The sequence below is a fragment of the Talaromyces rugulosus genome, chromosome I (assembly GCF_013368755.1).
Source record: "Talaromyces rugulosus chromosome I, complete sequence".
Taxonomy (NCBI): Eukaryota; Fungi; Ascomycota; class Eurotiomycetes; order Eurotiales; family Trichocomaceae; genus Talaromyces; species Talaromyces rugulosus.
Genome location: NC_049561.1, coordinates 2,906,499 through 2,931,776, shown reverse-complemented (window position 1 = coordinate 2,931,776; position 25,278 = coordinate 2,906,499). Strand labels below are relative to the sequence as shown.

Below are 25,278 nucleotides of genomic sequence, written 5' to 3'. Positions count from 1 at the left end.
TTGAAGTATGAATAAAAAGAGCTATTCCTTTTCAGGAAGGCGCTCTCTGGTTGGCCAGAAATTTGCCCCACCGACAATCATGCATGTGAATACCCGGTTTTCTGCATCATACTACGTACCAATACGAATTGATCTGGGGCAAGCTGTTCTGTCCGCATTCGGAAACCTCTCTCCTATTCATGGATCCATCCGTTCATGACAGATCTTCGCCACCATGGAGATATCGAGGGAACGCCAACATGCAGTTATATTCGGGTTTTAGTGCTAAATCCGCCAGTAGCGATGAATATCAGAAACGTATGCACCTGAAAAGGATATATAAACCCTCTCAGCTTCCCAGTAAATACTCTAGACATACCAGAAATATCCAATTATTCAAATTATCCAAAAAAATCGAACTTTCAGACACATCCCTTTCACATCCTTCTACTTCCTTCGTCAAAATGTCTACCGATGTCCCAACTCAGCGTCGAGGTCTCCCTCTCCATGTCACACCCGAAAATAGCTCTGGCGGGACTTTCATCGTAATCGGTGCTAATACCGGGCTGGGACTGGAAGCTGCCAAACACCTGGTGGCCGTCGGCGCCGCAAAGGTCATCATGGGTGTGCGTAATCTCGACGCCGGCGAGACCGCGAAAACAAGCATTGAAAGTGCAACAGAAAAGACTGGTGTTGCCGAGGTATGGAAAATCGACCTGTCCAGTTATGACTCTGTCAAGGCCTTTGCGAAGAAAGCAATCACGGAACTGGACCGCATCGATGCGTTGATTGAGAATGCGGCCGTTGCAATGTCCGAGCGTGTGTTGGCTGAAGGGCATGCCCTGCCCATCACAGTCAACGTGCTGAGCACCTTCCTTCTTGCAGCGTTGATATTTCCAAAGTTGAGCGATGATGCTAAAAAGTTCGGCATCTTGCCTCATATCACGATCATCTCGAGTAGCGTTGGCTTCGATTTTGAGGAGCAATGGAATTTGATCAAAGACGATCCGATAGTAAAGTCAGATGGCGAGTCGATGGTAACTTTGATGCTGTACGGGAAATTCTATGCCAGCAGATTTGCTGAACCAGACTAATTTCATCTTCACAGATACCCATTGTCCAAACTGATGGAGATCCTGGCAGTTAAATATATTGCACCCCAGATTCCTGTATCTCGCACAGGGGTGGTCCTAAATGTTGTCTGTCCGGGCTTATGCATCACAGATCTTAGCCGGAACGCGCCGCCTGCTTTCAAAGAGCAAATTGCCGTCCAACACAAGCAGTTTGGGCGGACAGCAGAGGATGGCAGCAGAACGCTTCTTCATGGGGCTGTTGCAGGAAAGGAGAGCCATGGGCGCCTCCTCGCTGCTTGTGAAATCGCGACGTAAGTCAGGGATAGCATCACAAGACCCTTTAAGGACCTTTTCTAATGGCATTGTCATCAATAGGCGACAACTACCAAGCTGGCTCGAAAACGAAGAGGGTCAACAAGCGCAAAAGCGGGTATGGGGCGGTATTGCCAAAGAGCTGGAGGCTGTTGAGCCTGGTTGCGTCAGCAAGATGCTACAAGCATGATTTCTGCTGAGCTGTTGTTCACTGTCGTCTACGAATAGTTCAATTTTGCATGCGCTGTGAATTGGCTAAGACTCGAGCTATGCTTTCAACAATAACTTTCATGTATATTGCGGTGTTTTAGTCAATAGTGAGAATTGACAAGTGCTTGGTCGAGGACAGCCAATTCCTGGGCATCGTATGATAGATTATACCATTTTTCAACATATTCGAGACGTAGACGACGATTTATGCCAGAGCGCTTGGGCTGCATCACTGTGAGAAGAATGAACCCATGGAAATATGGTAAGCAAATCGTTGACATCTTTCCACGTGCGAAGGCCCGTGGTGGACATCGTCCGCGCTGTCATAGGAAGAAGCCAGACATCATCGTCTGGTCTGAAGACGGATGCTGCTCCGATAAACAATAGCCATAGTCGAACCTCTTCATCCTCCGGATGGCTGGAGAAGAACCCTTCAATCATAGACCGGAGCGACTGGGAAAGAACTGGGTTGTCGGGAATCGATCGGTCGAGTGTCGGCATGAATGTTACCAAAAACGCCACTAAGCCCAAATGAATCGCATGTTCGACGCATACTGGAGTATGGGAGTCTTTAATAGGTCTGATACTGAGGAGGCGATGCGCAAGCAGTAAAGTGGTTTTGTGAAATACGTCACAGTCAATCTTTGGTAATTGCCCACAATTTGCGTTATTGAGCAGCTGAGCAACATTCTTGATATCCATCAAAAGGCTTTGAATATCAATGCTCAAGGTTTTGAAAAAGTTATAGCAACGCAGTCGTCTCTCGTGGAAGTATTTCTTAGGATAGTTTGACGACTCCAGAATCGTCTCCTGGCCATACAAGATGTCTCCACTAAACCGAGTGGGTGTCCCCATACGCAGGGAATAATCTAGATCAGCTCTATTTTTAATATCAGCTCTGAGTCCATAATAGTTTAGATTTATGATATAGTACCTGATAATCTTCAAAGCTAAAATTGGCATGGTTTCTCTCACTTGGAAAAGCCCACCTCGCAACTCAATCATCCGTTCAAGTCCTTCGAAATGAACCTTAGCCCGCCTATGCTGATTGTCGTGACGTTCATATTGAGTCAACATCAGTACTACCGCTATGGTTGCGTCTGTGACTGCGTCGCCCCCAGATAGCCTCTGGTTAATTAGGCGGAAAGTGTGAGATAGGTGACGTGTAGCCTGCAAAGGGTCTTTAGGCTCTACCATCAAGTTATTGAAAACAATGATAGATAAAGCTAAGGCGCAATGGAAGACTGCGGTGTGTTAGAGAGTTCATAATTGTCCAGGGAGGCTAGTTGCAGTATATCAACACGTACAAGCTTCATCTTGAAACATAAGCCCCATCCAGACTCCGCCATGATTACTAGCCTGGTCCATTGCATTATTCAAAGTTGGCACAAAGCGTGGACCAGAAAAAAATGTGATGGCTTTAGATACAATTATTATCAGTTAATTGAAGACAGTGATTTTGGACATGCTTACCTCTGATGGTGAAGTTCTTCGAACTTTCCGGAATAGGGAGGATCGACAGGCCATCTCCGAGTTGGCGATGGATCTCGGGTTTTGGGTCCTTGTTGGTTTCTGAATCATCTAGCTGCCGCACAATCTTGGAATGGCTTGGGATACTTGGCGTGACCTTGAACCCCAGGCTTTGCGCGTTTTTTCTCGATGGCCGAGCTATCTTCTTTCCGACGTTTTTTCCCAAGGCTGCGTGGCTACGAATTCGCTTCCTCGCGGCATGGCCGATTGCAGAATTATTATTATCGATGAATTCAAATGGCATATCTAGTCCGAATATAGTAAGTGGCTGATTGTGATACTGATATCTAAGCCGAGGAAGAGGAGAGAGAGAGGACGTGGTCGAGAAAAGGTTGAAAAGCCGAGACTCGGAGATAGCGGCCTTAGGGGCGGCTAGCGGTCCGCGACTTTAATTTCCAACATAGGTAATTATCGTATACGTCAATTCTACAACTAATTCTGATATATTTCTATAGATATATACATCAACAATCTGCTACATTCAAAAACAAGCGACTAGCGGTGTATTATAGTGGGAGGACGACTGATTCACCTACACGTCGGAATGTGGAGAGAATGATCTGCGCGCTATCCTGCACAATAAGAGGAGCCGATCCGATGTGGACACTTTTTCTATACGTTCGAAACGACATCTGATGGTATATATGTAGTGGTACTATGACGATCCATCGGAAAGAGGCTCTTCCGGCGGATCTGCTTGTTCCGGCTTCCGGATTGCCGCCTTTATATATCTGTTTCGTTCATATATGTATGTACCTTTGTACTATAGCAAATAAAACTTTCTGCAACTTTACAACAATTAGTTGATCTAAGATGATCTTGCCATTCGTACTATTTTGGGTTTTCCTCGTCTTCCTACTTTCGAGGCAATTGTCATGGAGCCGAAGAATCCCTGGCCCGCGGATTGCTCGATACACGAATCTGTGGTACTGTTGGCAGATTTTAAAGTCTGATTTCCACTGGACGAACATAAAGCTGCATGAAGAAAAAGGTAGAGTTAATTTTCCTCCGTTCTAAACCGATTTCGTTTCCTTAACCAAGGTATAGGAAAAATTGTCCAAATCACACCTTCATATTTTAGCATCAACGACCCGGATGCGACGAAGATTATTTACGGCCACGGTTCGCATCTGGAGAAGAGTGAGTGGTATGTTCCTTGGAGCCTTGGCCCAGAGACAAACTTGTTTTCTGAGAGATTTCATGCACGTCATGCAATCATGCGTCGGGCGGTCGCAGCCATGTACTCTATGTCAGCGCTTGTGTCGTATGAGCCATATGTAGATGATTGCATTTCCATTCTGACAAAAAGGTTTGACGAACTGTCTTCGGAAAAAATGCCTATCGACTTGCCTCATTGGCTGCAATGCTATGCATTTGACGTGATTGCTCATATTACAGTGAGTGGCCAGTGTAGGTGCAGACCTGTGGCGTCCTTCTCCACCTGCAATAATTTCGTTCTGACTGGGCGATTATTGGACCGGATAGTTCGGCGAGCGCTTTGGTTTTCTCGATAAAGGTGAAGACATTCAGCATTTGATTCAGATTCTCGACGTCGGGTTCACAGCATCTAGTCTCCTGGGACTTTTGTTATGGCTGCAGCCCTTGGCTCTCCGCTTGCTTGCAATGGTTGGAGGCCATGAAGCGGGAGTTATCGACACTTTTAACAAGAAAAAGGTCAAGGAAGCTAAAACAGAGAAATCGGACGTTTCTGAGAATGGTCCAATGACTATGGTTAGAAAAATGATCCTGGCCCAACGAGCCCCCGAGGACACAAGGGGCATTACAGACGTGGATATAGAAACTACCTGTGGCGCAAATGTTGGTGCAGGAAGTGATACAACTTCTCTGACCCTGAGCGCAGTTCTCTTCTATCTTTATCGCAACCCTGTTTGTCTTGAAAGAGTGCGAAAGGAAATAAGTGATGCTGGTTTGGATTCTAGCTCTCAATTTTGTTTCCGAGACGTTCAAAGCTTGCCTTATTTACAAGCTGCAATCAAGGAAGCTTTACGAATGCATCCCGGTGTGGGATTGCCTCTGTGGCGACAAGTTCCTCCAGGTGGATTGACATTATGTGGCCAATTTTTTCCAGAAGGGGTATGTCTTTTCATTAGTCAAATCGGTGCTAACGCTAACTAAATAAACTTTGTACAGGCGAACGTTGGGTGCAATAGTTGGGTTCTACACCAAAACAAGGAAATATACGGGGAGGATGCTGATCAGTATCGACCTGATCGTTGGTTGAGTGACGACAACGAAAAGCTAAAGACCATGGAGCAGTTCTTCATGCCATTTGGTCTTGGCGCTAGAACCTGTATTGGGAAGAACATCTCTCTTCTGGAGATAAACAAGGTTGTCCCAATGTTGGTGAGGGATTTCAATATTGAATTTGTGACCAAGGATGGGGATCCGTTGAAGGCCGACATTCTCCCAGGGAAGAACAGGTGGTTTGTGAAGCCAGAAGGGTTATACGCGCGATTAAAACGACGGAGTTAGTACAATGTTGGCGACTTGAGGTTACGTCGAAGTGGATTTATGTTCTCGCAAGCTGTATCGCATATGAATTTTGAATCTGAAATTCTTTTAATTTTATGATAACTAATAGCTCTATACGTCTTTCCATTGTTTTGATTCGGCTGACTTGTAAAAAGCATCAATAACCTTCAGAATCTTTACATTTTTCTGCAGATCACAACTACCGTCCTCGGGGCTGATTCCGCGAACCCTCGAAAATAGAGACTTGAATTGCCTGCGATAGCACGAGGGTACATTGGAGGTGCCGTGCGGTAGTTGGGTATCTAGCTTGGTCTCACCCGCAGCAAAACTACCTCGAGCTTCGCGCAAATACAGCGTCCCAACGGGATAATCAGGGATTACATGCAAAGAGCCATTGGTTCCGTAGACATCAATTGCCCATTCGTTGCACCATTCTGTTGGCTCCCAAGCTGTCATGTCCAAGACAATAGTCTTATCTGGATATTCCATGATACCAGAGCAGACATCTTCGTATAGCAAAGTGCCCACGCCGAATTTCCCTGTTGAAACGGTACCTGTGAACAGGTCTGGAATCCAGCCCACGACAGGATGCGGTGGCCTCTCCGGCAGCTTCCGGATAGATGAAACCACCCGTTCTGGCGCACCGAACAAATCGATCACATTCTCCAAGGTGTGGCAGCCTTCGGTTTGCATGATTCCACCAAGGTCTTCCGGGATGGCCTGCCACAGATCCATACCAGCGCCTGATGGGCAGCCGCCGTGGAACCTAGCTGTCGTAATGTCTCCCAAAACTCCTTCGCGGATAACTTTCCGTGCAAAATCCAACGATTCTGAATAGTGTATTTCGTAGCCAAGTTCAACCGCAAGACCAGGGCGTTTGGCCTCGATCTCTTCGGCCAGCTTATAGAAGTCGGCTGGATCTGCGGCACCTGGCTTTTCCAAAAACAGACCCTTGAATGGAGCCGGGTGGTTTATGGTAAAGCGAGCCCATCGAGGAACATCTGGATCCAAAGCATGAATCATGACGACATCAGGATTGGTGTCTAGGAGCTCCTTTGGGCTGCTGAAGCGTGGTAAGCGTGGCAGTCTCTTGGCGAGTTCTGTAGCGATATCGTCTTCTTCTTCGTAGAAGCCCGAAAATTCAAAACCACCCATTTTGTCTAGCACGGCAAAGCGATACATGACATGAGGATGCCTGGTGCCCAAGAAGGCAATTTTAATGGGCTTTTGCTTCTCATCGTGCGTTTCATCCTGAAAGCTGAACTTGGCCTTGGAAATATCCATTGTTTGCTTGTTGTTCTTTCCCAGCCTTTTTTCTCTTCCGGATGAGTGATTGTTCTTTTTTCCCTGTGCTTCACTGCAATAAACAAACTTATCAGCGACACTGTTGTATGCAAAGTTAAAAGCGATTGGTTGCCAAGATAGCCAGAGGCGGTTCATCCCACGCAAATCGTCCTATCTGGCGGGTCAAGCCGTATCCCACGCACGCCCCACACTAGACAAGGCCGTTATTCCTAATTCTGCAATAATTGGCCTCCCCACAACGTGATAAACAAGATAGCCATGGGCGTAAGCGTATGGGGTATCTGGCACAGACACTAGCTCGCCTGTTATCAGTTAGTACTAAAGGTAAAACTAACCAGCATAAGGTCAGGGGACGTGGACATATATCTAGCTCGCGAGGGATGCGACGTTGTCTCTCAACCTCGACTACCATTATAATTGATACATCAATTCATATATTTTTGCTACGAAGAAAAGCCCCTCCCCTCAAGTGCTGTCTTCAGCAAATCCCCAAACCGCTATTCGCTATGGATGTCGAGAAAACACCTTCCGATATCAAAGACCAACCGATTGATATGGATGATCCCCATGCAGCAGTGGCTGCTCAAGAAGGGGTGTACTCTGATCCCCCCAAGGGCTATCGTATTCTCGGAATGACCATTCCTGCCTACCGGTCTCCTATTGTGCAATGTCTGATTATATCGTGTGTTCACCTTTTGGTGGTGGGGATGTTCAATGTTCTTTCAGCTCTTGGCGGTGGTGGCCAGGTCGATCCGACGACTAGCAACAATGCCAACACTATCCTGTACAGTTTGTTCTGTGTTTTCTCACTTACAGCTGGATCAGTCGTCAACTTCCTTGGACCCAAAATCACCCTTGCTGCAGGAGGCATCGGTTACTCACTCTTATCAGCATCTTATTGGAGCTACAATGACAACGGGAACCAGGGATTTGTGTACTTTGGTGGTGCAATGTGCGGTATTGCTGCCGCTTTCCTCTGGTAAGCAAACCACAGAATATGTCTATTGAAATTGAAAATCCATAAGCTAACTTGCACAGGACGGCAGAAGGATCTCTAATCATGTCTCTCCCGATGGAGAAAGACAAGGGAAAATACATCAGTCTCTTTTACGGTCTATCCTTTTTTGGCACTGTCATCGGGGCAATCATACCTACTGTGGAAAACTGGGGAGTTACGACTGCTGGTAGCGCCAACAACGCTACATACATCGCCCTCTTTATTCTCATGGTCCTAGGCAGTGTGGTGGCCTGTTGTATTTCCAACCCATCACGCGTCATCCGAAACGATGGAACACGTGTTTTTATTCCTCGGAATACCACGTTCGTTCAGGAATTGAAGAATGTCGTACTTGCAATCAAGCGTGAGCCATGGATTATCCTATTCTTTCCATACAGCTTTGCCGGTTTATGGTATATTCCATACCAGAGCAACGATTTCAACGGCTACTTTTTCAATCTCCGCACACGCGCCTTTGGATCTTTGTGGTTTGATTTTGGCCAATTCGTCATGGCAGTCATTATGGGCATGCTTCTAGATTTAAAGGCAATCGGTGGACGACGCCGACGAGCCTTTGTCTGTTGGGGAGTACTCTTTGTCTTATTGAATGCTGTCTTTATTGGAGGAGTATTTCCAGCCCGCATATCGCATCGCGGTGTCACACCCCCAGGCGGTCTTATCGATCTAACCGATACATCGAGGGCGGGTGGATATATTACGCTGTTTGTCTTTTATGGTTGTGTGGATGGTGCCTGGCAAACATTTGCGTGGTGGATAGCTGGCACTCTTTCCAACGACCCTCTTGTCCTATCGATATATTCGTCCTTTTACAAAGTCTTTGGTGCTATGGGTGCTGCTATTGTGTTCAGTCTCGATGTGCACGGAGTCAGCTACCAAGGAATGTTTGGCAGTTACTGGGGCTTGTTGGCTGGTTCGATGCTGTTTGTGCTTGTCCTCATCTATAAGCGAGTTCAAGACACATCTATGGTAGTGACTGAGGCGGTGCCGCATGAAAAGGTGGTAGAAGAAGCACCGGATGCCGTGGAGGCTAAGTGAGGATACTAAGTATATAGCTCAAGGACACTTAGAATTAATTTACATGTTGTCAACTGGTATCCAGGCGCGGGTGTGCGTTTTCAATGGACGTCTGGACAATCAAAATAGATGACGTCAATTAATGTTTATGATAATAACAAATTAGATCATAAAGTTACTAGATATATCTTAGTGCTAGTCTCGTGTGCCTACATATGTATTATTCAAATGTTTAATATCTGCCGCTGAGTAGGAGCGACGTATAGCTGTTTTATAGCAAAGAACACTTGAACTAGCCAAGAGAGTTGACAATTTTACATTGGAATTTGAAGTATGATTAATATCAATTGATATATTGTGACAATATTTGAAGCACCGAGGCTTAAATAAATGAATTTATGTAGAATCTAAAATAATGTACAGTCCATGTCTAGGAGCTAAAATAGCAACCAAAAAAAAAAGCAGATTATAAGGTGGAATCTATCCGGCAATTTCAACTATTGTAGAGAATGATCGATATTAATTCTTAGAGGCATTTTCGATGACATCTTTCCAGGTGATGTTGGCGAAAGGTCGAGCTTCAACTTGACAGACAGTGCCTGGTTCGGGGAGAGTACCATTGACCCAGTAACTTGCCGTGGTCGCCAGAGTACATTTCGAAGGAAGGCCTAGAGAGGAATGCTAAATAAAATTTGCGTAATTAGTACAATAAATAACTTGTAAATATGAGGAAAAAGGAAAAAGGAAAAACGTACGCCATATCCATTCACCTCAAGCACTACACTGCCCTCAAACCCTGCGCTGACATTGCGAGCGGACCGGATAGGCGTATGGGCGTCATAAGAATTTCCAATTAAAAGAACTGGGTTCTTCGGAGTGACCTGGAAATCTCCCTCATAACGTTCTTTAGGTTCCAGCTGCCACTGTGCACAAGCCATGGAAAGAGACACGTCGCCACGCCCCATAATTTTGCTCGTTTCGTAGAGCTCGTTCATAGTCGGAACAAAGTTTTCGTAAGTTCCTGCACGGGCAGCACGGTCTACACAATGAATTGCTTCCGTAGCGATATATACGGATGACAGTCCGAGTAGACTTTGTTGGTTCGTCGGGTGAGTCTGGCTTGCTATAGAGAGAACGAAGGACTCATCGATACCCCCGTTGCTAAGCATGTCCAAAAGCTTTGTGGTGTTTTGCCAGGCTGCTATCGAATAAAGACTGTTTTGGATCGTTTGATATAGGAAGCTGTTGTCTAGTGTCATTTGTCCTACTCCGATTGGATGGTATTTGAATTGTTCGATGAGGGCCATGACACTTTGCTCTAGCTCAGCTGCTGTTTTGTTGTCTCGCGCAAGGGCGCATTGGTCCGGGTATGCGACACAGCTGGAGAAAATGCCCGAAAATACTTCATCTGACTGCGCCCATTCTTCAACATCACTACATCGAGGGGAAAACATTAGTTAAGGCAGTTCACGACTTGCTTTGGATAGAAAGGGAAGGGCCTATTGTACGCAAATGCATGGTAGTACTGATGTGGATTCTGGACTCCGTCTAAAACGATTTTGTCGACCTTATCTGGGAACATAGACACCAAGGTAGCTCCCAGGGTAGTACCGTACGAGTATCCTAGACAGTTTGTTAGAGATCTGTTAACACTTCAGCGGGCTAAGCAGCTCACCCCAAAAGCGCAGCAGGCCGTCGTCATCAACAGCTTCAGCAATTCTCATGATGTCTCTAGAAATAAACGCGGTCCCAATAAGAGTGCCATTCTTTTTGTGCTTTTTGGCACAGGCAGCGGCGTCGAGGGCACCTCGTACCCAGAGCTTCCCCAAGGTGGCCTGGTCATCCTGGTCTGGAATAACTTGAGCGTTCGCATAGGCTTGTAGGTCAAATTCGCTATCGAAACAAGTAAGGGGCATGTTACTGGCATAAGTGCCACTGCCAAACTTATTAGCATACCCAGAAAGATGAAATTTCGAACAAGAAGGTTTTGGTACCGTGGATCGAAAGAAATCAGGTCGTGTTCCCCGCCAGTTAATCTGGGGTAGACGGGTTAGACTACACTGATTCACTGGTATTAAGAATGGAATAAACAAACGCTTGGAAAACTGGCGCATCGGCAGCCAGAGTACTTCTCCCTACTTCACCGGGTCCTCCAAAGTTGAACACAATGCTCCCCTTCGCGGGTTGCACCGTGGCAGGAATTCGCAGGAGGTCTAAAGCGTATGTTTCGGTTGAGGCAGGATCCGTATAATCGAGAGGTACGAGAAGCGTTCCACAATCGGCCGGCAGTTTACTACTATAGTCGTTGCTGCAAGTGGTCCATTGAATAAGTGGAGTGTTGTTTGGTTTTCCTTGAGCTGCAGCAAGCAGCGCTGAGAATTGAAGAAGGAAGGAGAAACGAGAATGAATCATGGTAAATATCTTTCTTTTAATGAGTTTTTTTTATTTTAAATTGTGCTGTAGTGATAAACGACATTGTTAGGACCATCAAGCTGTATTTATAGACGTAGAGGATGGCTTAGCTTTGGAGACTCATACTGACTCGAATGTCGAAAAGCGTAGCATGCATTTAGTAAGCCAAGAGAATAAAATTAACCATGATTCCAGTACTTTTAGATATTCATGGTTATTGGAGAGATCTAAGGCTGATAGGTGTGGTGTGGATCATGCTTCAGGGCTAGTCAGTAAATTTCCCAAACGGGCGATACGCAGCGCCTCCGCGTTTGGTTGGCAACGTCGATCTCCTTCCTCACGCCAAAATAAGAATTACCACGCAATCGAGTGTTAAACTACATGCTCAACTCACTGATGAGATTCTATATGATGTAGATGTATTTTGCGTATTCTCGTACGTCATAGGACCATTTCTCGTGTTGTAGGTGTCAAATCTTGGCGATTCAGCGCAGTCACGATTAATTTAGCCCGAAAGAATAAACAAATAAACAAATACATGTAGAAGCCGTGTTGGCTAGTTTTGTCAACTATAATTTCAACAATGTTGTTTGACACTTGTTTATAGGATCGAAAGTCTTACTGTCAATAATACGTCAATTGATGTAGTATCAGGACCCTTGTCATTATTCATAACTTCAATGTTGCCACCATACAATATCATACTATTATACGTATTTGATCAATAAACAATTTCGTAGTACATTATTACAGAAAATAAATCAGATGCCATTAATGTTATGTAAAATTGGGGTAAGCAATAAGTAGTCCGGCGTGAACTGTCAAGGAGAGTTGACAAAGTTTTCTAGCATTCCCCAACTTCGTTGTTTCAATGCCAAAACTTGATTAGATAGAAATTATTAAGAGGGAAAACAAGAAACAAAATACATATGGAAAATGATAGAATGTTCGAAGAGTATGACTTGCTTTTTTATTTTCGGGTTTTGTCACCTTGTTGTCATTTCAAGTTTTGACAGCTCTGAATTCAACACATAGATTGATCGTCAATATTCAATAGATAGTCGTGTTTTTACTAGAACGCGGCAAGAAGTGCCACCAAGACAGCCACTATAGAACTCGCTGATATTGTAGAAACAATCGAGGCTGCTCCGGTAAAGACCGGAGGGCTAGTCTGGATTGTAGCTGCCGGGGTGGTCCCTGGTATAGTGGTCAAAGGAGCTGATGGAATGATGGGGACAGAGGAAAAAGAGACAGGGGGTGCGGGATTAGATTGCGTGGAGGTGACCTGTTGAGGGGGGCTGGGTGTAGTGGTGGTCGAGTTAGGAGGAGGGACAACGATGATAGCACTCGTAGATACCACTGGTGGCGGAGGAGACGGAGGAGAAGGTGAAGCTGTGGAGGTTGTGCAAGGGGCAGTTTCAGTGATAGTCGAAGTGCTGATAATTATCACGGGCGGACTGGATGTGACGACGGGAAGTGTAGTTGGAGGTAAGGTAGTTGTCTCTGGAGGTGTACTGGTTTCGCATGGCGAGGTTAAAGTGACAGTGGTCTCTGGATTTGACACTGGCGGTGGGGTTGAAGTGATGGTAGTGCATGGTGTTGATTCTGGAGGGGGTGTAGTAACGACCGTCGGGGTAGCGGTTTCACATGGTGTTGTTGATTGCGGAGGAGCGACGGAAGTGGAGATATTAGTCTCGCATGGTGTTATTTCTGGGGGTGGAGGAGGAGTTACTACAGTCGGCGTAGCAGTCTCACATGGTGTTGACACTGGGGGAGGCAGTGGTTGAGAGATAGTAGGAGTATCACATGGAGTTGATATAGGGGGAGACGGAGGCCAGAAATCTCCACGACGGTCGTAACGTGGCTGAGCGGTCACCAGGGCAGCCAGGCCCATAGCTAGTAGAACGTATTCCTTCTTCATTTCTTTGCTAAAGTAGACTTTGTTTATGTCGAAATTTGAAATTCGCAAAGAACGAGTGTTGGCTGATACTGATAAGCGAGTGTGATTTAACGAGTGTCAGTCTGCGGGAGCCTTTCAAATTTCGACTGCGGGAAATAGTCTTTCGTACTTCTACCACTATTATATACATGCTACGAGTTTGTTGTCCCGAATCAATTGAGTTAAGTCGACCATGGGAAAGACAGGCCAAGGCTCATCCGGATGTCCACGACGTCACCATCTATGCACGCCGATCTAGTCCATGTCTGAACAGTGAGACAGGCTTGTAAGTCTCATTGGGTAATGCGGCTATACGCACACAACCGACGAAGTGACAGCGTGCATGATCAAGTAATGAGTCCCGACTGATTGGTAAGTGGTAGGGAGAGAAACTATATATTGGCTTTCCCTAAACAATTCCGTGTTTTTCTGCATGATATCAACTGGGTCTAGTGTTTTATCCCCAACTGTCAAGAAGGATGGTATGTAGTACAAATAGGCGATCCATGGTTAAAAATAAAAGTCAAATATCGACAGGTTTCTCGAATCTCCGATGTGCATCTTCATTGTTTTTCTACCAAGAAGGTACTTGACGTCTTACCTGTAGTATCCCGGGAAGAACTTTGTGAGTTACTTTATTTGGGATGTTTGGACTGATCAACTGGTTTTCAGTGGAATGACCGTGTGTGTGATAGCTGGAGAGAAGATGTCAAAAAAGGATGACTCTTTTCAGAAGGTAATAAGGTGAGACAGTCTAATTGGAATAGGCTAGTCGGCATAGTGGAGAGTTTAAATTTGGCCCACTAACGCTCCGTGCCCGTTGATTGGCGGATCCGTCTTGTTTATGAGACGAACAAATTCTAACTCATTGGAATTCTGGCTGTGTCGGAAATTATCAATCGATAGCTTCGGACTGCCTCGCTCATTGTGCAAAATCATATAGGACCTTGGAGAGCCTATTCCCTACTGTGTCTGTTTGGCTCCTAGGGGCGGCAAGTATAGCTTTCAACCGACTAAGTAGATATAAATGGAATTGTAATTTGCCATGTGCAACTACACTTCTCTATTCCAAATACATAGAGGCTCATATCAAATACATCCATTAAATATCGAAAACCTGAGGTAACAGCGATAGAAAAGAATCTACTGATCAATAACATGGTGGCTAGACACGTCATCGTATCACTGCCACCGCAGGAGCCGCCTTTCTATCCGTATAAAATCAAATCGTATTGCAATGATTTCCATTTGGTTAGACTTTTAACTAAAGCGAGGTGTGTCAATGCGTCTGCTTGGGACCGGGTGGGACTACGAAGAATGATTTTGTTGTTCATGGGTTTCGGCCGAAGTGATGACGTCACTATTGAAGTCGAATGCCGAAAATATCAAAAGTTACGCTGTACCTTATACTGCTATTTAGGTAAATGAGTTCATATCCCGAAAGCTTTGAGACCGGTCAGCATTTTGTGTTTAAAAGGCCCTCAGACTGAGCATGAAAAGGCGAAATAAAGAGGAAGACAGATTTTAGTGGTAGACCAAGCTTGGTATCTCGGAATCATTTTAAACAATAATCTCCACCAGAATCTATCTGATTGAGCCTCTGGAGAGTCAATAGTGCTCGACGATTCTGATTGGACAGTGGAGGACAGCAAGTGGGCCATTTATACACTATACCGCTTTTGGCGATAACATATACAGAGACAGCCGATTGGCTTGTTATGCTTACCAATTCTGGATAAAGTGGATGCGTTTTTTGTACGGATGCGAAGAGCAATCGAGACCGACCAACTTTCTTCTCCTCAAACTTTCTGTAGGAAAATATATCATGTTTGCGACTTTTTCAACATCGACGCTGGACAACCTCGACGATGCAGAGCCAAGGCCTAAGAGGCGACAAGTGCTTCGTGCATGTGAAGCATGCCGCATCAAGCGCAGCAAGTGTGACGACTCTACCCCATGTGCAGCATGCGTTAGTCGGAATTGGGTCTGCTCGCGCTCTGGCTCGAGTTCTGACGAGCCAAAGAGCCTTGCATCGGCGTTGATGTGTGTCTTTACTTTATTAAAAAAAAAGATGGCTTCGTATGGCTGACTGGCTGTGATAGGCAAATATCATCTCTCAAGGAGAAGATCCGAGCATTAGAAGAATCGCAACCACAAGGAGCTATATTATCACCACCTAGTTCAAACGCGGACACCTCGTCTGGCCGTGATTATATTGTGGAATGGAGAGAGATCATTGAAAGACGGCGCTTCTTGTGGCCTGAGGACCCGGTGCACTACGTGGAAAACGGGCAAACCTCATACTTTGGCAATTTTTCTACCGAAAGGTTCATTACTCGCATCAAAAACCACTGGGCTCGCTCCACGAACAAAGCATCCAATTTTATAGACTATTTCAACTTGCAATCGCTGCCAACAAACTGTCGTCAGCCGCGAGACTTGTCTGAGCCGAGCATCCTCGACAGCGGTATGATTCTCGAAAGCGAGGTTATTTCAAGAACCCAACAACGGCAATACGTTCGACAGTTTTGGGATTTGCACCATCCATTGCTTCCGATAATTTGCGAAAATGACTTTACAGAGTATTTCGAATCACTTTGGATCCCTGCTTCGACACAGTCGGCGCAACGAACACGTGCGCCGTCCGCGCTGGTGGATATCGTTATCGCCGTTTGTGCGTTGGCAAAATCGCCAACTTCCAAGCAGCCTCTGGGTCAGCAGTCTCAGAATTATTCTCCTAGCAGCAATAGTCTCGGGGCTCCCAGTAGCAACGGTCTTGGGGAGTTGACTGATGCTAGTACTTCGGTATGGCACTACCGCCGGTGTCAGCGACTGCTCGACGATGAATTGGATAGACCAACTGCTTTTACAGTGCAAGCCCAGACTCTAATGGCTATATATCTCCACAGCACATCTCGTATATCTGCTGCGTATAACGTTCTCGGCACTGCAGTTCGTATTGCATATAGCCTGGGTCTTCATCGCGATCCTCCAGCAAGCCTCGGAATTACGAAGACTGAGCTTCGTCGGCGGATTTGGTGGTCGCTTTATGTTTTGGATAGCAAGCTCTCGCTGGAACTGGGACGGCCGATGGTTGTTGACTTGAACACATCGAACTGTCAGCTGCCAGCAGATGACGCGGAAACTGCTCGGATTGCATGCTTGCGGTCGTACTTCTCCACCCCGGAAATGACATGGTTGACATATATGGTCCATACTGCCAGACTCTGCACTATCGTCCAATCGATTGCTGTCGATGTCTACAATGACGGTGTCAAGAATAGCAGCACCTTTTACGCGTCAAACATGAACAAACAGCACACTCCACCGAGCCTCAGCTCCACTGCAGAGCATCTGGAAAAGAAATTGGGTACCCTTCAAGCTTGGGTTGACGCCCTTCCCAGTGATCTACGGCTTTCGCGAACTGGTGACCAAAAGGGACCATCGACGGAAGTCTCCAGCTTGTATTTCGATCTGTATGCACCTCGCTGGATGCAAAACCAGCGGATATTCCTTGAGATCGAATACCACAATGCCGTCATGACACTGATTCGGCCGCTTGTAGCTATGGATATAGAGCGGGAGCAGAGCGAAAATGTACTCCAATCGCTTGTGAGCAAGCTTACAGGCCACGCCAGTGCTATTATTCAAATATGCCATCAATGCTCCTTGGAAACCGATATTTATTCCGACCACCCGGAATTGTCTTCCATTGTGTGGACCGCTGCTGTCACGTTGCTCTACAGGTTGAATAGCCTGCCATCTTCGTCGGAAGACAGCAAGCGCATTTCTAACAGCCTCTGCCTTGTGCCGGAGATCCTTGAGAATGTTGATTGCATAGACTCAACTGCCCTTGAAGTGATGATCCATGTGCGCCAGTTACAGCAAAGCGGGGTCGTGGCCGGGTTTGGTTCCAATATGCAGGGCGATGCAGCAGTTAGTCTGCCACTCGGTACCGGAATGGACCTTGAGCAGCCCTTGATAATGCCTCCCTCTACCGCAGTCTCAAATAATGTTGCTCGTCTGGATTTAGAGCTTGATCTGACGCAGTCTAGCCCTGAATGGGACCCTAGTTTTTGGTTGTCCATGTCAAGACCTGGTTTATGATGCGATTAACGAAACTAAAAATTTAATGTATGGGTTTTGATAGATTCCTCCTATAAAACAGTGGCGGCTCCCCGTGTTTATTGCCGACTGGTCGTCCTCGCTTTAAGATTAGCGGCTGTACTCGGAGCAGACATTATTTCCATTTAGGGAAATTTATGTCTACTGGTCGTTTCCTGGCTACATTTGGACTCGGATTAATGATGTAGTGAAACTAAAGACTTGTTCTAATTCAATTAGAATATATAGAAAGTATATGCAATGACAAACCCCTGAGGGAAGACTCAATTCCCAGAATGAAACACTAGCTCATCTTTATATTATGGCCAACGCAGGTCCTCAAACAACACTCAGGATTCCCATTCAACATAAGCCAAGGTAGTATAATAGCCCATGTTGTTACTAGCAGTCCAGGTCAGGTAAATAGCATTTTCACTCGAATTCGTAAGTAGGCTGGGGTTCGCCTGCAGCGAGTACGCCAACCCATTGCTTTCACCAGAGTAAAACTTCGTGGGTCGCGCCCAGGGACCCTCGGGAGCTGCGGCAGTGGTGATGTAAAAGTCGGCGCCGAGGCCTCCCGATGCTTGTCCGATCCAGACGAACAGGTTCCACACGCTCGAGAAGTAGTAGGTTCCTTGGCCACCGGCGCTGGCGTTTTCAATGTTGAGACCAGTGTCATTGACTCCGGGGGCGGTGGAAGTCCATGCGCCGTTCACGTAGTATTGGTAGGCTGTTTGGTCTTCGATCGAACCGGCCGGGACCTGCGCGAGGCCGACGGTGCCAGCGGTGTTCTGGCCGTATAAATACGCAGTGCCGTTGGAGACAACTCCCCCGTACACACCATAGGACAGCTGACCGGCAGTCCAGAAGTTGTTGTTGACGGTGGTCACCGTGGGCAGGGCCGATGAATCCGCGTCAGAGGCACTGGATGTCGGGGTATAGTTGATACGGTAGAGTGTGGCCGGAGGGTCTGGGTCTAGCGACAGCAACGAAGGCGTGAGGTGAGCCTGGTGGATCCAGGTATACGCAGCCACGGCTCCGGTGTTGATATCGGCTTCGGTGACCAGCGGGGGGGAGTCTGGCCAAATGGCATAGCGGGTTCCATCCGAGCACACGCCGGCCGAGTTGTCGCTGCATTCGGACGAGATTATAGGGAAAAACGGCTTCTGATTGTTATCGCCGTAGCAGAGCAGGCCGTACTGGTCACCCTGGGCACTCTGGATGCCGATTTGGACGTTCGGCTGACCGGACGAGTTGAAGTCGGTCCACGACGCCGAGCTGGAGTATACGGGGAGCGTTGGAATGCCATTGCTGTCATATGGCTGCGAGTCCCGGCATGTCCAAAGGGCGCGGTCCCCAAACCTGACCGAGGTGCAGGAGTCGCGGTCGATGGTCGGGTCTGTGACATTCCCCAGCACCTGCGGTGTTCCAGACACCGTTGGGGTGAAATCAGCGCTGGCCCATCCCCCGAGGGCGACGGAGGCAGCCAGCAGGCAAGACAACCTGGGCGACATCTTGCGGTCGGGAGGTAGTAAGAAGGAAAGTGAGAGGGAGACACACGAGAAGCAGACCCAGTAGTTTATGTACCACAAACCGAAGCCTCCCGCCGCTGATCGCGCCCGTTGCACGCATAGTGGCTTGCTCTGCATATCATCGGAGGCTTCCTGGGGATTGCAGGAGGAAGATTGGCGGGAATTGGGGCCCATCGCCCCGCCGATCTTAGGGGCGGAGTGTTTCATATACTAATATTCTTCTACGGCGCAGATCCATATAAAGTAAATAGTGCCATGTGCACCTTGACTGGGGTGTTTCTAGCGAGTATCACTTGCCGGCAGCCGCCCTTGATTGAATAAATGTTGCCTTGATTTACTAGGATATAATAGTGTAACGTTAATGTAATATGCGCTTTAGAATTCCACTTCTAGATGCTTGCCCTCAACTATAACGCAGCCGCCTCCTCTACGCACTAAGCTCTGAGGCTAATGTCATGGAGTGGCACTCTAAAGCACTAGGGTACCGAGGCACATGGACTTTTATAAAGTCAGAAACTACCGACGAATCATTGCTTTCGTTGTACGCCCTTCTGTCAGCACCGATGCGCTAATCTCAAGTCCATTCATCAAGGCACAACTGTATATACCCTAGAAACTTGAAGGCAAATAGACCATCCCTTTATGATTACAGTTTCTACTAACAGGGCTGGCTGGAAGTCTGCCTTGGAGCAAAAAATGGTTCATCTCCCATCTCGACAGTTTCTGCCACATCTCGCGCTTGCTAAAACCGGGAATGGCGTCAATGTGATCTGCGTCCCATTCGCAATTATCGTCCTGTAGACTGCAGATAGACCTTGCAATATTTAGCTCTCTCTTTCACCAAGCGTCATTAAGCTAATCTCTAGCACCGGGGGAATGGAAGTCCCCTATGACGATGCTCATGTTCAACATCGGTCGACTAGTTTGGTGTTTTAACGTTTGCATTTTCCATCACCACATCCTACTCACGACGGCCCACCATCGGCCTTTCCCAGAAAACCGCCGTCTAGTGTCATATCACTGAACGATTGGCTGTCGCCCAAGAGCATGATGTTGTCCCAGTACTTGTCGTAGAAATCCACAGGATTAACCGAGCCAGTGAATTGCGTATCAGCAGAGTAAGAAAGTGCGTCCTGTCCTAGATAGAAGGAGGCGTCCATCAGATCGACATCCAAAGGCGTGAGTTGGTTCCCCACGATTTCTCCGGAATTTGGAGGACTTGGTGCTGATGGCATGTGGAGTGTTGGGTCTAAAGAGGAAGCGTAACCCATTAGTTATCAATCAAGGAAAAGTCTCGACAGCACCAGTTGACTTACCATGAAGGCCGACTATACCAGATGGGTTTGACTGGTTCTTCTCGGGTGTTGCTCCATGTTGTAAGTGATTGTTTGTAATTTTCAGCATAACATGAAGAGCCTTGGTGGTGTTCAAAGCCTCCTTGGACTGGTGGCATAGATGATTCCAAATAGTATAAGCTCTTTGAATTTCCTGTGAAAGTTGTGCTCTTTCTTCCAAGATCGACTTTCTGTCATTAGATGACAAATTCTGGTTCAAGTCATAGCGAGATTGGCACGATATCTCCAACGATACAATCATAGCAGCCGTGCGAAAGTGCACCGCGACTACGGGGGAGAAAAAAAAAGACGAATAGCCCAATTGCCCTCCCGAGAAGCTGGCATCGAAGATATCAGATTGGTGTTGCAATACATTTCTCGCAGCGTCCAAACATTCCCTTCTGGAATAGACATAGGCCGGGTCAAGGCGGTGTTGGGTTAAATATCGTCGATGAAGGTCACAACGTGCTTTGTGATACATCAGGTCAATGTTGTAGCGATCCATGATCATATTTGGGGAATCTGCGATCGATTCCCCGAGCGAACGGCATCGTAAACTTGGTGGAACATTCGCGTGAAGCTGTTTTAGGTTTGCGTCCAAAAGAAGAACTTCTGTGTAAGGAACTCCCTTGACGGAGCAAACCTTGCTCATTATTTCCGCGTTGGCAAACATGATTCGATTTAAAGTAACTGGAAAGAGAATTTGCGTCGTTTCAGCTAGCGGTCTTGCCTGTGGCAACGCCATCATCGACGGATCCAAGTCTTCGTCTGTCAAATTACGCGGCTCTTCTGTGTCGGATTGTGCCTGGATCGTACTTGGCGGAAGACCAGCTTGGAGGGAAATGTAGTGATCAAGTAGAGAGAGGCACATCCAAATGCGTCGTCGCATTTCTCCATCGAAAACAGAGATATCACGATAGTGTTTTGGATCTCGGTGATAGCCACCGTGCATTGCCAGTCGGGTAGCAAGGCCAAGAAGAATCGAGGGACCGACGTGAGTGTCGGAACTTCTAAGAATCTCCATGGCCACGCTTATAACAAGTGCCTCCATCTTATATTGACCTGGTGATGTGTAGTTTGCCAAATTAAGACAATGTGAGGCCAGTCTATGGTTCTCGTCAAACGCTTCAGCGAAATCACCGTCCGCGCGGCCGGAGGTGGAAAAAAGCTGTAAACCTGACCCAGCGCATAGAATGCTGAACAAGAATGCCAACCAGCTGATGGAGGCTTCCTCGGGCTTCTTCCAGAATTTCGAGTACTAAGAGGAATAGGGGTGAGCTTGGAATGACAGGGGTTGCGAAAAAATTCGACATACTTCTTTTGCAAATGTGGGCACATGAATAATAACTGGTTATTCGTCAGCCTTTTTTTGTTCCTTGGATAACACACTAGGGATGTTCGCACCGAGAATAGACTCTTTTGAGTTCAAAAAGACAGAAACCAGACGATCTGCGACTGAACGAACTGGTAGTGCAGCCAACAAACTGGCTTTATCAGTGGGAATGGTGTTGCCAAATAACAATACTGGCCCTGAAATATCTGGAGCCGCAAGAGATTCATCGGCCTCATCTTCAGGTGATGTTCCCTCGGTTAGATCGAGGTACTCCTTCACTTCAGCAATCTACACACATATTAGTGGCAAGTCTCAAGCCAAAATTTAAAATAAAATAAAATAAAATACCTCATCTAGAATTGATTGCCAGTGGGTTGGGTTCACGTAACGCGTCCCGCCTTGATCAATCTTGAGGGTTCCCGGATAGTCTTGGCCTACTTCTGTGGGCTGAGCTTGTTCAACGCCCGACAAACTAGATTGATGACTGTGCCCCACAAGGCTAGGGGCCTGGGACTGGGTATCTGTCTTCGCCAATTGCTCGATGCGGCGGTGCAGTTCGCGCAGATGGTCCTGGATGCCTTGCGATTGCCCCCTAGTCACCATCTCTTGCGAGCCCGCAAAGTAGCACATATAGGCTCTGTGGTGCTTGATGCAGTTGTCGCATGGCTGCAATCGGTTGCATCTCAACCTACGCCTAGCCTGTCAGTCTGACTGAAGATCTAGATACCTTGTGATGAGTGGGGATCCGGACTTTTTCTGACGGCACAAGACGCATGACAGCTTCGGCCGTGGTTTTCTCCGCTTCACCGGCTGGCTGGTCGGGCTTTTGTCGATGTCACCAGAACTTACACCGCCAACATCCATGTTGGTGCATGTGTTGGTTGTTGGTTGCCAGTGCAGTGCAGTAGTGCCAAGTGCGGGCAAGTGTGAGGCTGTTGTGCGGAGATCGTGGACGTAGTTCTCAGCTAGCCCTCTTTGGGCGCTAGTGCCGGACTTATCTTGGATAGCGCCGGATTTGTTCTCCAGCGCTTTTCGGACATGGCTCTCTATATAACGCTTCCCAGGCATCAACTTCGCAACCATGCCTGTTCTCACCGTCTTAGCTGCTGCATCTCAGTGCATTCGTTACCTGACCATCTTGCATTACACTCCTCCCGAATATCGCTACTCGCCTTTCCCGATGACCGCAATCTTGACTTCACTCGGCTCCACCAGTTGCTCGTATTTGGACACCAAAACTTCGAACCACATATTTTGCACCGGTAGTGGGTGTGAATACGCAGTGGACAACTGCCTAGCAAACGACATGTCTGCTGCGTCTACTGACCCAAGGCCAGGGTGGAGGGCAACTCACAATTCCCAGTCACCGCGCCCCAGAGACCCTTCTACCTCTGCTCCCACAACAAGCAATTTCATATCGACATCCTGGTCCGAGGGCCCTTCTCATCTGGACCCAGCACTGGCACACAGCATGTCCTTTGATTTTGACCAGATAATACTGCCCGATTCCAATTTGATCGACCTCGGGGTGTCCCTGGGTGACTTTATGCCAAGAATCACAGAACCAAGAAGTCTACCTTCAACAGAAGCGGCCTCAGGAAACTTAATTGGCAGACAACCGCATGGCTACACATTAGAGAACAAAGCCAATCGACATCCGTCGCAGTCGCCCTCTCTCTTATACCAAACACTTTCCGGCCCCCCATCTCAGCAACATACTCATTCACCAAAACCCATCAGAAATTTCCAAACAATTAATAAACAACAACAACAACACCTGCGACAGAACACAACCGTCGCCGAGTCCACTTGTAGCGACACCCCTTCCTCGCAGGACTCGGGCGATGACCCACTCACGGAAAAACGAAGACGAAATAAACTAGCCGCTCAAAGACTGCGTCAGAAAAAGCTGGATCGAATTTCTGGTTTGGAGTCACGGTTGGAAGAGATCACAAAAGAACGTGACGATTTACGATTACGTCTCGCAAAGTGGGAAGGAGAAGCTATGGCAATGAGGCAACTGTTTGACCAAAAGATGAAAGAGTGAATTTTGAATAAATGTATAAATTCAAAATTATGTACGGTATAATGATATAATGATATAATGTTAGTGCTGAATAATAATCCACTTTGTGGAGGTCTTGCTCCTTGCCACTGACTCTGACTGGTGTGTCAGAGGAACGACATTTTAAATAAAATATAAAAGTATCACCTATTGAAAACCCTTAATCTTATTCCGAGTAGTCGATTTTGTTACTGGGTTGACTCTAATAATATCTGCAACACCATATCCAAGTATGAGTCGCTTTAAAACAATCTTCAAAGGAAAGAAAGAAAGAAAGAAAGGGATTGTCCATGAGTACATGTCCATGAGTCAAAGTAGATTTTGACTCAGATCAGCGGAAAGTAAGCTTTTTTATGACTCTTTTAAGCAATGAGTGACTCTCATATGTTTGAGTCATATCCCCCGCTCATCAAGTATTTAATCACAATAGCTCCTCGGTGCATACAACCAGTTCTTTCTTTGGACCTGTTGTTCTATACACAACTGGACCTTGTGTTTCATTACCAAAAGCCCACCATGCCGAAAGGAAAAGATAAAGAACCGAGCCATGAGACGCGTGATAACACAAGCGATGCCGAAATCAGATCGCGGATGTCAATTATGGGACTTCTAAACGAGGTTGGAAGCACAGAAGAAACAAACCGCCATTTCGGGCACCCAAATGGGTTCCTAGGATCGATCAAGGAGTGCGAAGATGACCAGGAGATGGGAAGCCTGCTTCTCAATCGTTACCTGCAGGTATTCGAAAATGCAAAAACTAGGAGCGTTGATTGGTACGATATGAATAAGGTAACAAATCATTCACGCTATGGTGATTATAATCCGCAATCAATGCTTTCTTACGCGAAAACGGGTAAAGGAGACTTTGGGATCGTGGTCACGGGATCTGGCAACATAATGTCCGATTTATCATTCAAATTATCGACCACACAAAATGAGAAAGGAAACCGGCAAGACGAAATGAAAAGCTTCCTAGCTCGTGTGTCTGAAGTCATACGCTTGGGTGTATTTAAACCCACAACTCTTTCTTTCATCCCTCGTGTCCAGTGTATAAAAGACGTTTTCAGGGTGGACATATTCGACCGCATATCCCGAGTTAGGTACAAAGCCGGCTCTTTGAGTGGTGTATTGAACCTTGAGAACGTACAATATCATTTGGAAGTTCTAGAAATTCTAGGAAATTTTGTACACGAGCACCAACTAGAGTTTCATTTCTTTCCAACCTTTTGCACCGGACGCGCTGAGGAATTTTACCTTCAAACATCTCGCATAGGTGTGTTTATCCATGCATTGTGGGAAAACAAAGAAACGAAAGGCCTTCTACCGGCTCGTACTACCTACAAAACTCAAGACTTGTCTGATTCCTTCTCTTTTTACTTTGGTGATACATTTGCACCAAAACCCTAAGACTCATAACAGCTTACTAGGCGCACACTATATGCAGACGAGCAAGATTTTTCCATACGGAGAAATCCAAAGCTCAGCCATGCATAAATTACAAGGTCTTATCTTTGGGAGAGAGGAGTTTCCAGCAATGGGACTCGACTTTCATTATTTGGTCTCTTATTTATACCCGACTTCTTTAACTATTTTTCTTTTCCTTCTTTTTGTTCCGGTTTTAATAT

The 25,278-nt window shown here is 46.6% G+C and overlaps 12 protein-coding genes across 12 annotated transcripts; 6 read left to right on the top strand and 6 right to left on the bottom strand.

Moving 5' to 3' along the window:
* Nucleotides 1-443: 443 nt before the first annotated feature.
* TRUGW13939_01001 (uncharacterized protein) lies at nucleotides 444-1,554 on the top strand (the record flags this gene model as incomplete). The annotated part of the gene is made up of 3 exons (XM_035484207.1): nucleotides 444-1,030; nucleotides 1,088-1,363; nucleotides 1,428-1,554. The coding sequence occupies 3 exons, from the start codon at nucleotides 444-446 to the stop codon at nucleotides 1,552-1,554; spliced, it is 990 nt and encodes a 329-aa protein (XP_035340100.1).
* Nucleotides 1,555-1,751: 197 nt separating this feature from the next.
* Nucleotides 1,752-3,348, bottom strand: TRUGW13939_01000 (uncharacterized protein; the record flags this gene model as incomplete). Its single annotated transcript, XM_035484206.1, has 4 exons — nucleotides 1,752-2,454; nucleotides 2,509-2,818; nucleotides 2,882-2,992; nucleotides 3,048-3,348. 4 exons carry the CDS (start codon nucleotides 3,346-3,348, stop codon nucleotides 1,752-1,754), a joined length of 1,425 nt encoding a protein of 474 aa, XP_035340099.1.
* A 569-nt stretch (nucleotides 3,349-3,917) lies between these two features.
* TRUGW13939_00999 (uncharacterized protein) lies at nucleotides 3,918-5,597 on the top strand (the record flags this gene model as incomplete). The annotated part of the gene is made up of 5 exons (XM_035484205.1): nucleotides 3,918-4,114; nucleotides 4,186-4,251; nucleotides 4,414-4,501; nucleotides 4,590-5,006; nucleotides 5,256-5,597. 5 exons carry the CDS (start codon nucleotides 3,918-3,920, stop codon nucleotides 5,595-5,597), a joined length of 1,110 nt encoding a protein of 369 aa, XP_035340098.1.
* A 111-nt stretch (nucleotides 5,598-5,708) lies between these two features.
* Nucleotides 5,709-6,881, bottom strand: TRUGW13939_00998 (uncharacterized protein; the record flags this gene model as incomplete). The annotated part of the gene is made up of 1 exon (XM_035484204.1): nucleotides 5,709-6,881. One exon carries the CDS (start codon nucleotides 6,879-6,881, stop codon nucleotides 5,709-5,711), a length of 1,173 nt encoding a protein of 390 aa, XP_035340097.1.
* A 527-nt stretch (nucleotides 6,882-7,408) lies between these two features.
* On the top strand, nucleotides 7,409-8,955 carry TRUGW13939_00997 (uncharacterized protein; the record flags this gene model as incomplete). The annotated part of the gene is made up of 2 exons (XM_035484203.1): nucleotides 7,409-7,881; nucleotides 7,941-8,955. The coding sequence occupies 2 exons, from the start codon at nucleotides 7,409-7,411 to the stop codon at nucleotides 8,953-8,955; spliced, it is 1,488 nt and encodes a 495-aa protein (XP_035340096.1).
* A 498-nt stretch (nucleotides 8,956-9,453) lies between these two features.
* On the bottom strand, nucleotides 9,454-11,346 carry TRUGW13939_00996 (uncharacterized protein; the record flags this gene model as incomplete). Its single annotated transcript, XM_035484202.1, has 6 exons — nucleotides 9,454-9,615; nucleotides 9,690-10,368; nucleotides 10,443-10,557; nucleotides 10,610-10,869; nucleotides 10,929-10,970; nucleotides 11,030-11,346. 6 exons carry the CDS (start codon nucleotides 11,344-11,346, stop codon nucleotides 9,454-9,456), a joined length of 1,575 nt encoding a protein of 524 aa, XP_035340095.1.
* Nucleotides 11,347-12,418: 1,072 nt separating this feature from the next.
* Nucleotides 12,419-13,267, bottom strand: TRUGW13939_00995 (uncharacterized protein; the record flags this gene model as incomplete). Its single annotated transcript, XM_035484201.1, has 1 exon — nucleotides 12,419-13,267. The coding sequence occupies one exon, from the start codon at nucleotides 13,265-13,267 to the stop codon at nucleotides 12,419-12,421; it is 849 nt and encodes a 282-aa protein (XP_035340094.1).
* Nucleotides 13,268-15,110: 1,843 nt separating this feature from the next.
* Nucleotides 15,111-17,392, top strand: TRUGW13939_00994 (uncharacterized protein; the record flags this gene model as incomplete). The annotated part of the gene is made up of 2 exons (XM_035484200.1): nucleotides 15,111-15,328; nucleotides 15,388-17,392. 2 exons carry the CDS (start codon nucleotides 15,111-15,113, stop codon nucleotides 17,390-17,392), a joined length of 2,223 nt encoding a protein of 740 aa, XP_035340093.1.
* A 347-nt stretch (nucleotides 17,393-17,739) lies between these two features.
* On the bottom strand, nucleotides 17,740-18,903 carry TRUGW13939_00993 (uncharacterized protein; the record flags this gene model as incomplete). Its single annotated transcript, XM_035484199.1, has 1 exon — nucleotides 17,740-18,903. The coding sequence occupies one exon, from the start codon at nucleotides 18,901-18,903 to the stop codon at nucleotides 17,740-17,742; it is 1,164 nt and encodes a 387-aa protein (XP_035340092.1).
* Nucleotides 18,904-19,886: 983 nt separating this feature from the next.
* TRUGW13939_00992 (uncharacterized protein) lies at nucleotides 19,887-22,191 on the bottom strand (the record flags this gene model as incomplete). Its single annotated transcript, XM_035484198.1, has 5 exons — nucleotides 19,887-20,170; nucleotides 20,238-21,513; nucleotides 21,571-21,602; nucleotides 21,660-21,876; nucleotides 21,937-22,191. 5 exons carry the CDS (start codon nucleotides 22,189-22,191, stop codon nucleotides 19,887-19,889), a joined length of 2,064 nt encoding a protein of 687 aa, XP_035340091.1.
* A 478-nt stretch (nucleotides 22,192-22,669) lies between these two features.
* On the top strand, nucleotides 22,670-23,635 carry TRUGW13939_00991 (uncharacterized protein; the record flags this gene model as incomplete). The annotated part of the gene is made up of 1 exon (XM_035484197.1): nucleotides 22,670-23,635. The coding sequence occupies one exon, from the start codon at nucleotides 22,670-22,672 to the stop codon at nucleotides 23,633-23,635; it is 966 nt and encodes a 321-aa protein (XP_035340090.1).
* Nucleotides 23,636-24,169: 534 nt separating this feature from the next.
* On the top strand, nucleotides 24,170-25,060 carry TRUGW13939_00990 (uncharacterized protein; the record flags this gene model as incomplete). Its single annotated transcript, XM_035484196.1, has 1 exon — nucleotides 24,170-25,060. One exon carries the CDS (start codon nucleotides 24,170-24,172, stop codon nucleotides 25,058-25,060), a length of 891 nt encoding a protein of 296 aa, XP_035340089.1.
* Nucleotides 25,061-25,278: the final 218 nt, after the last annotated feature.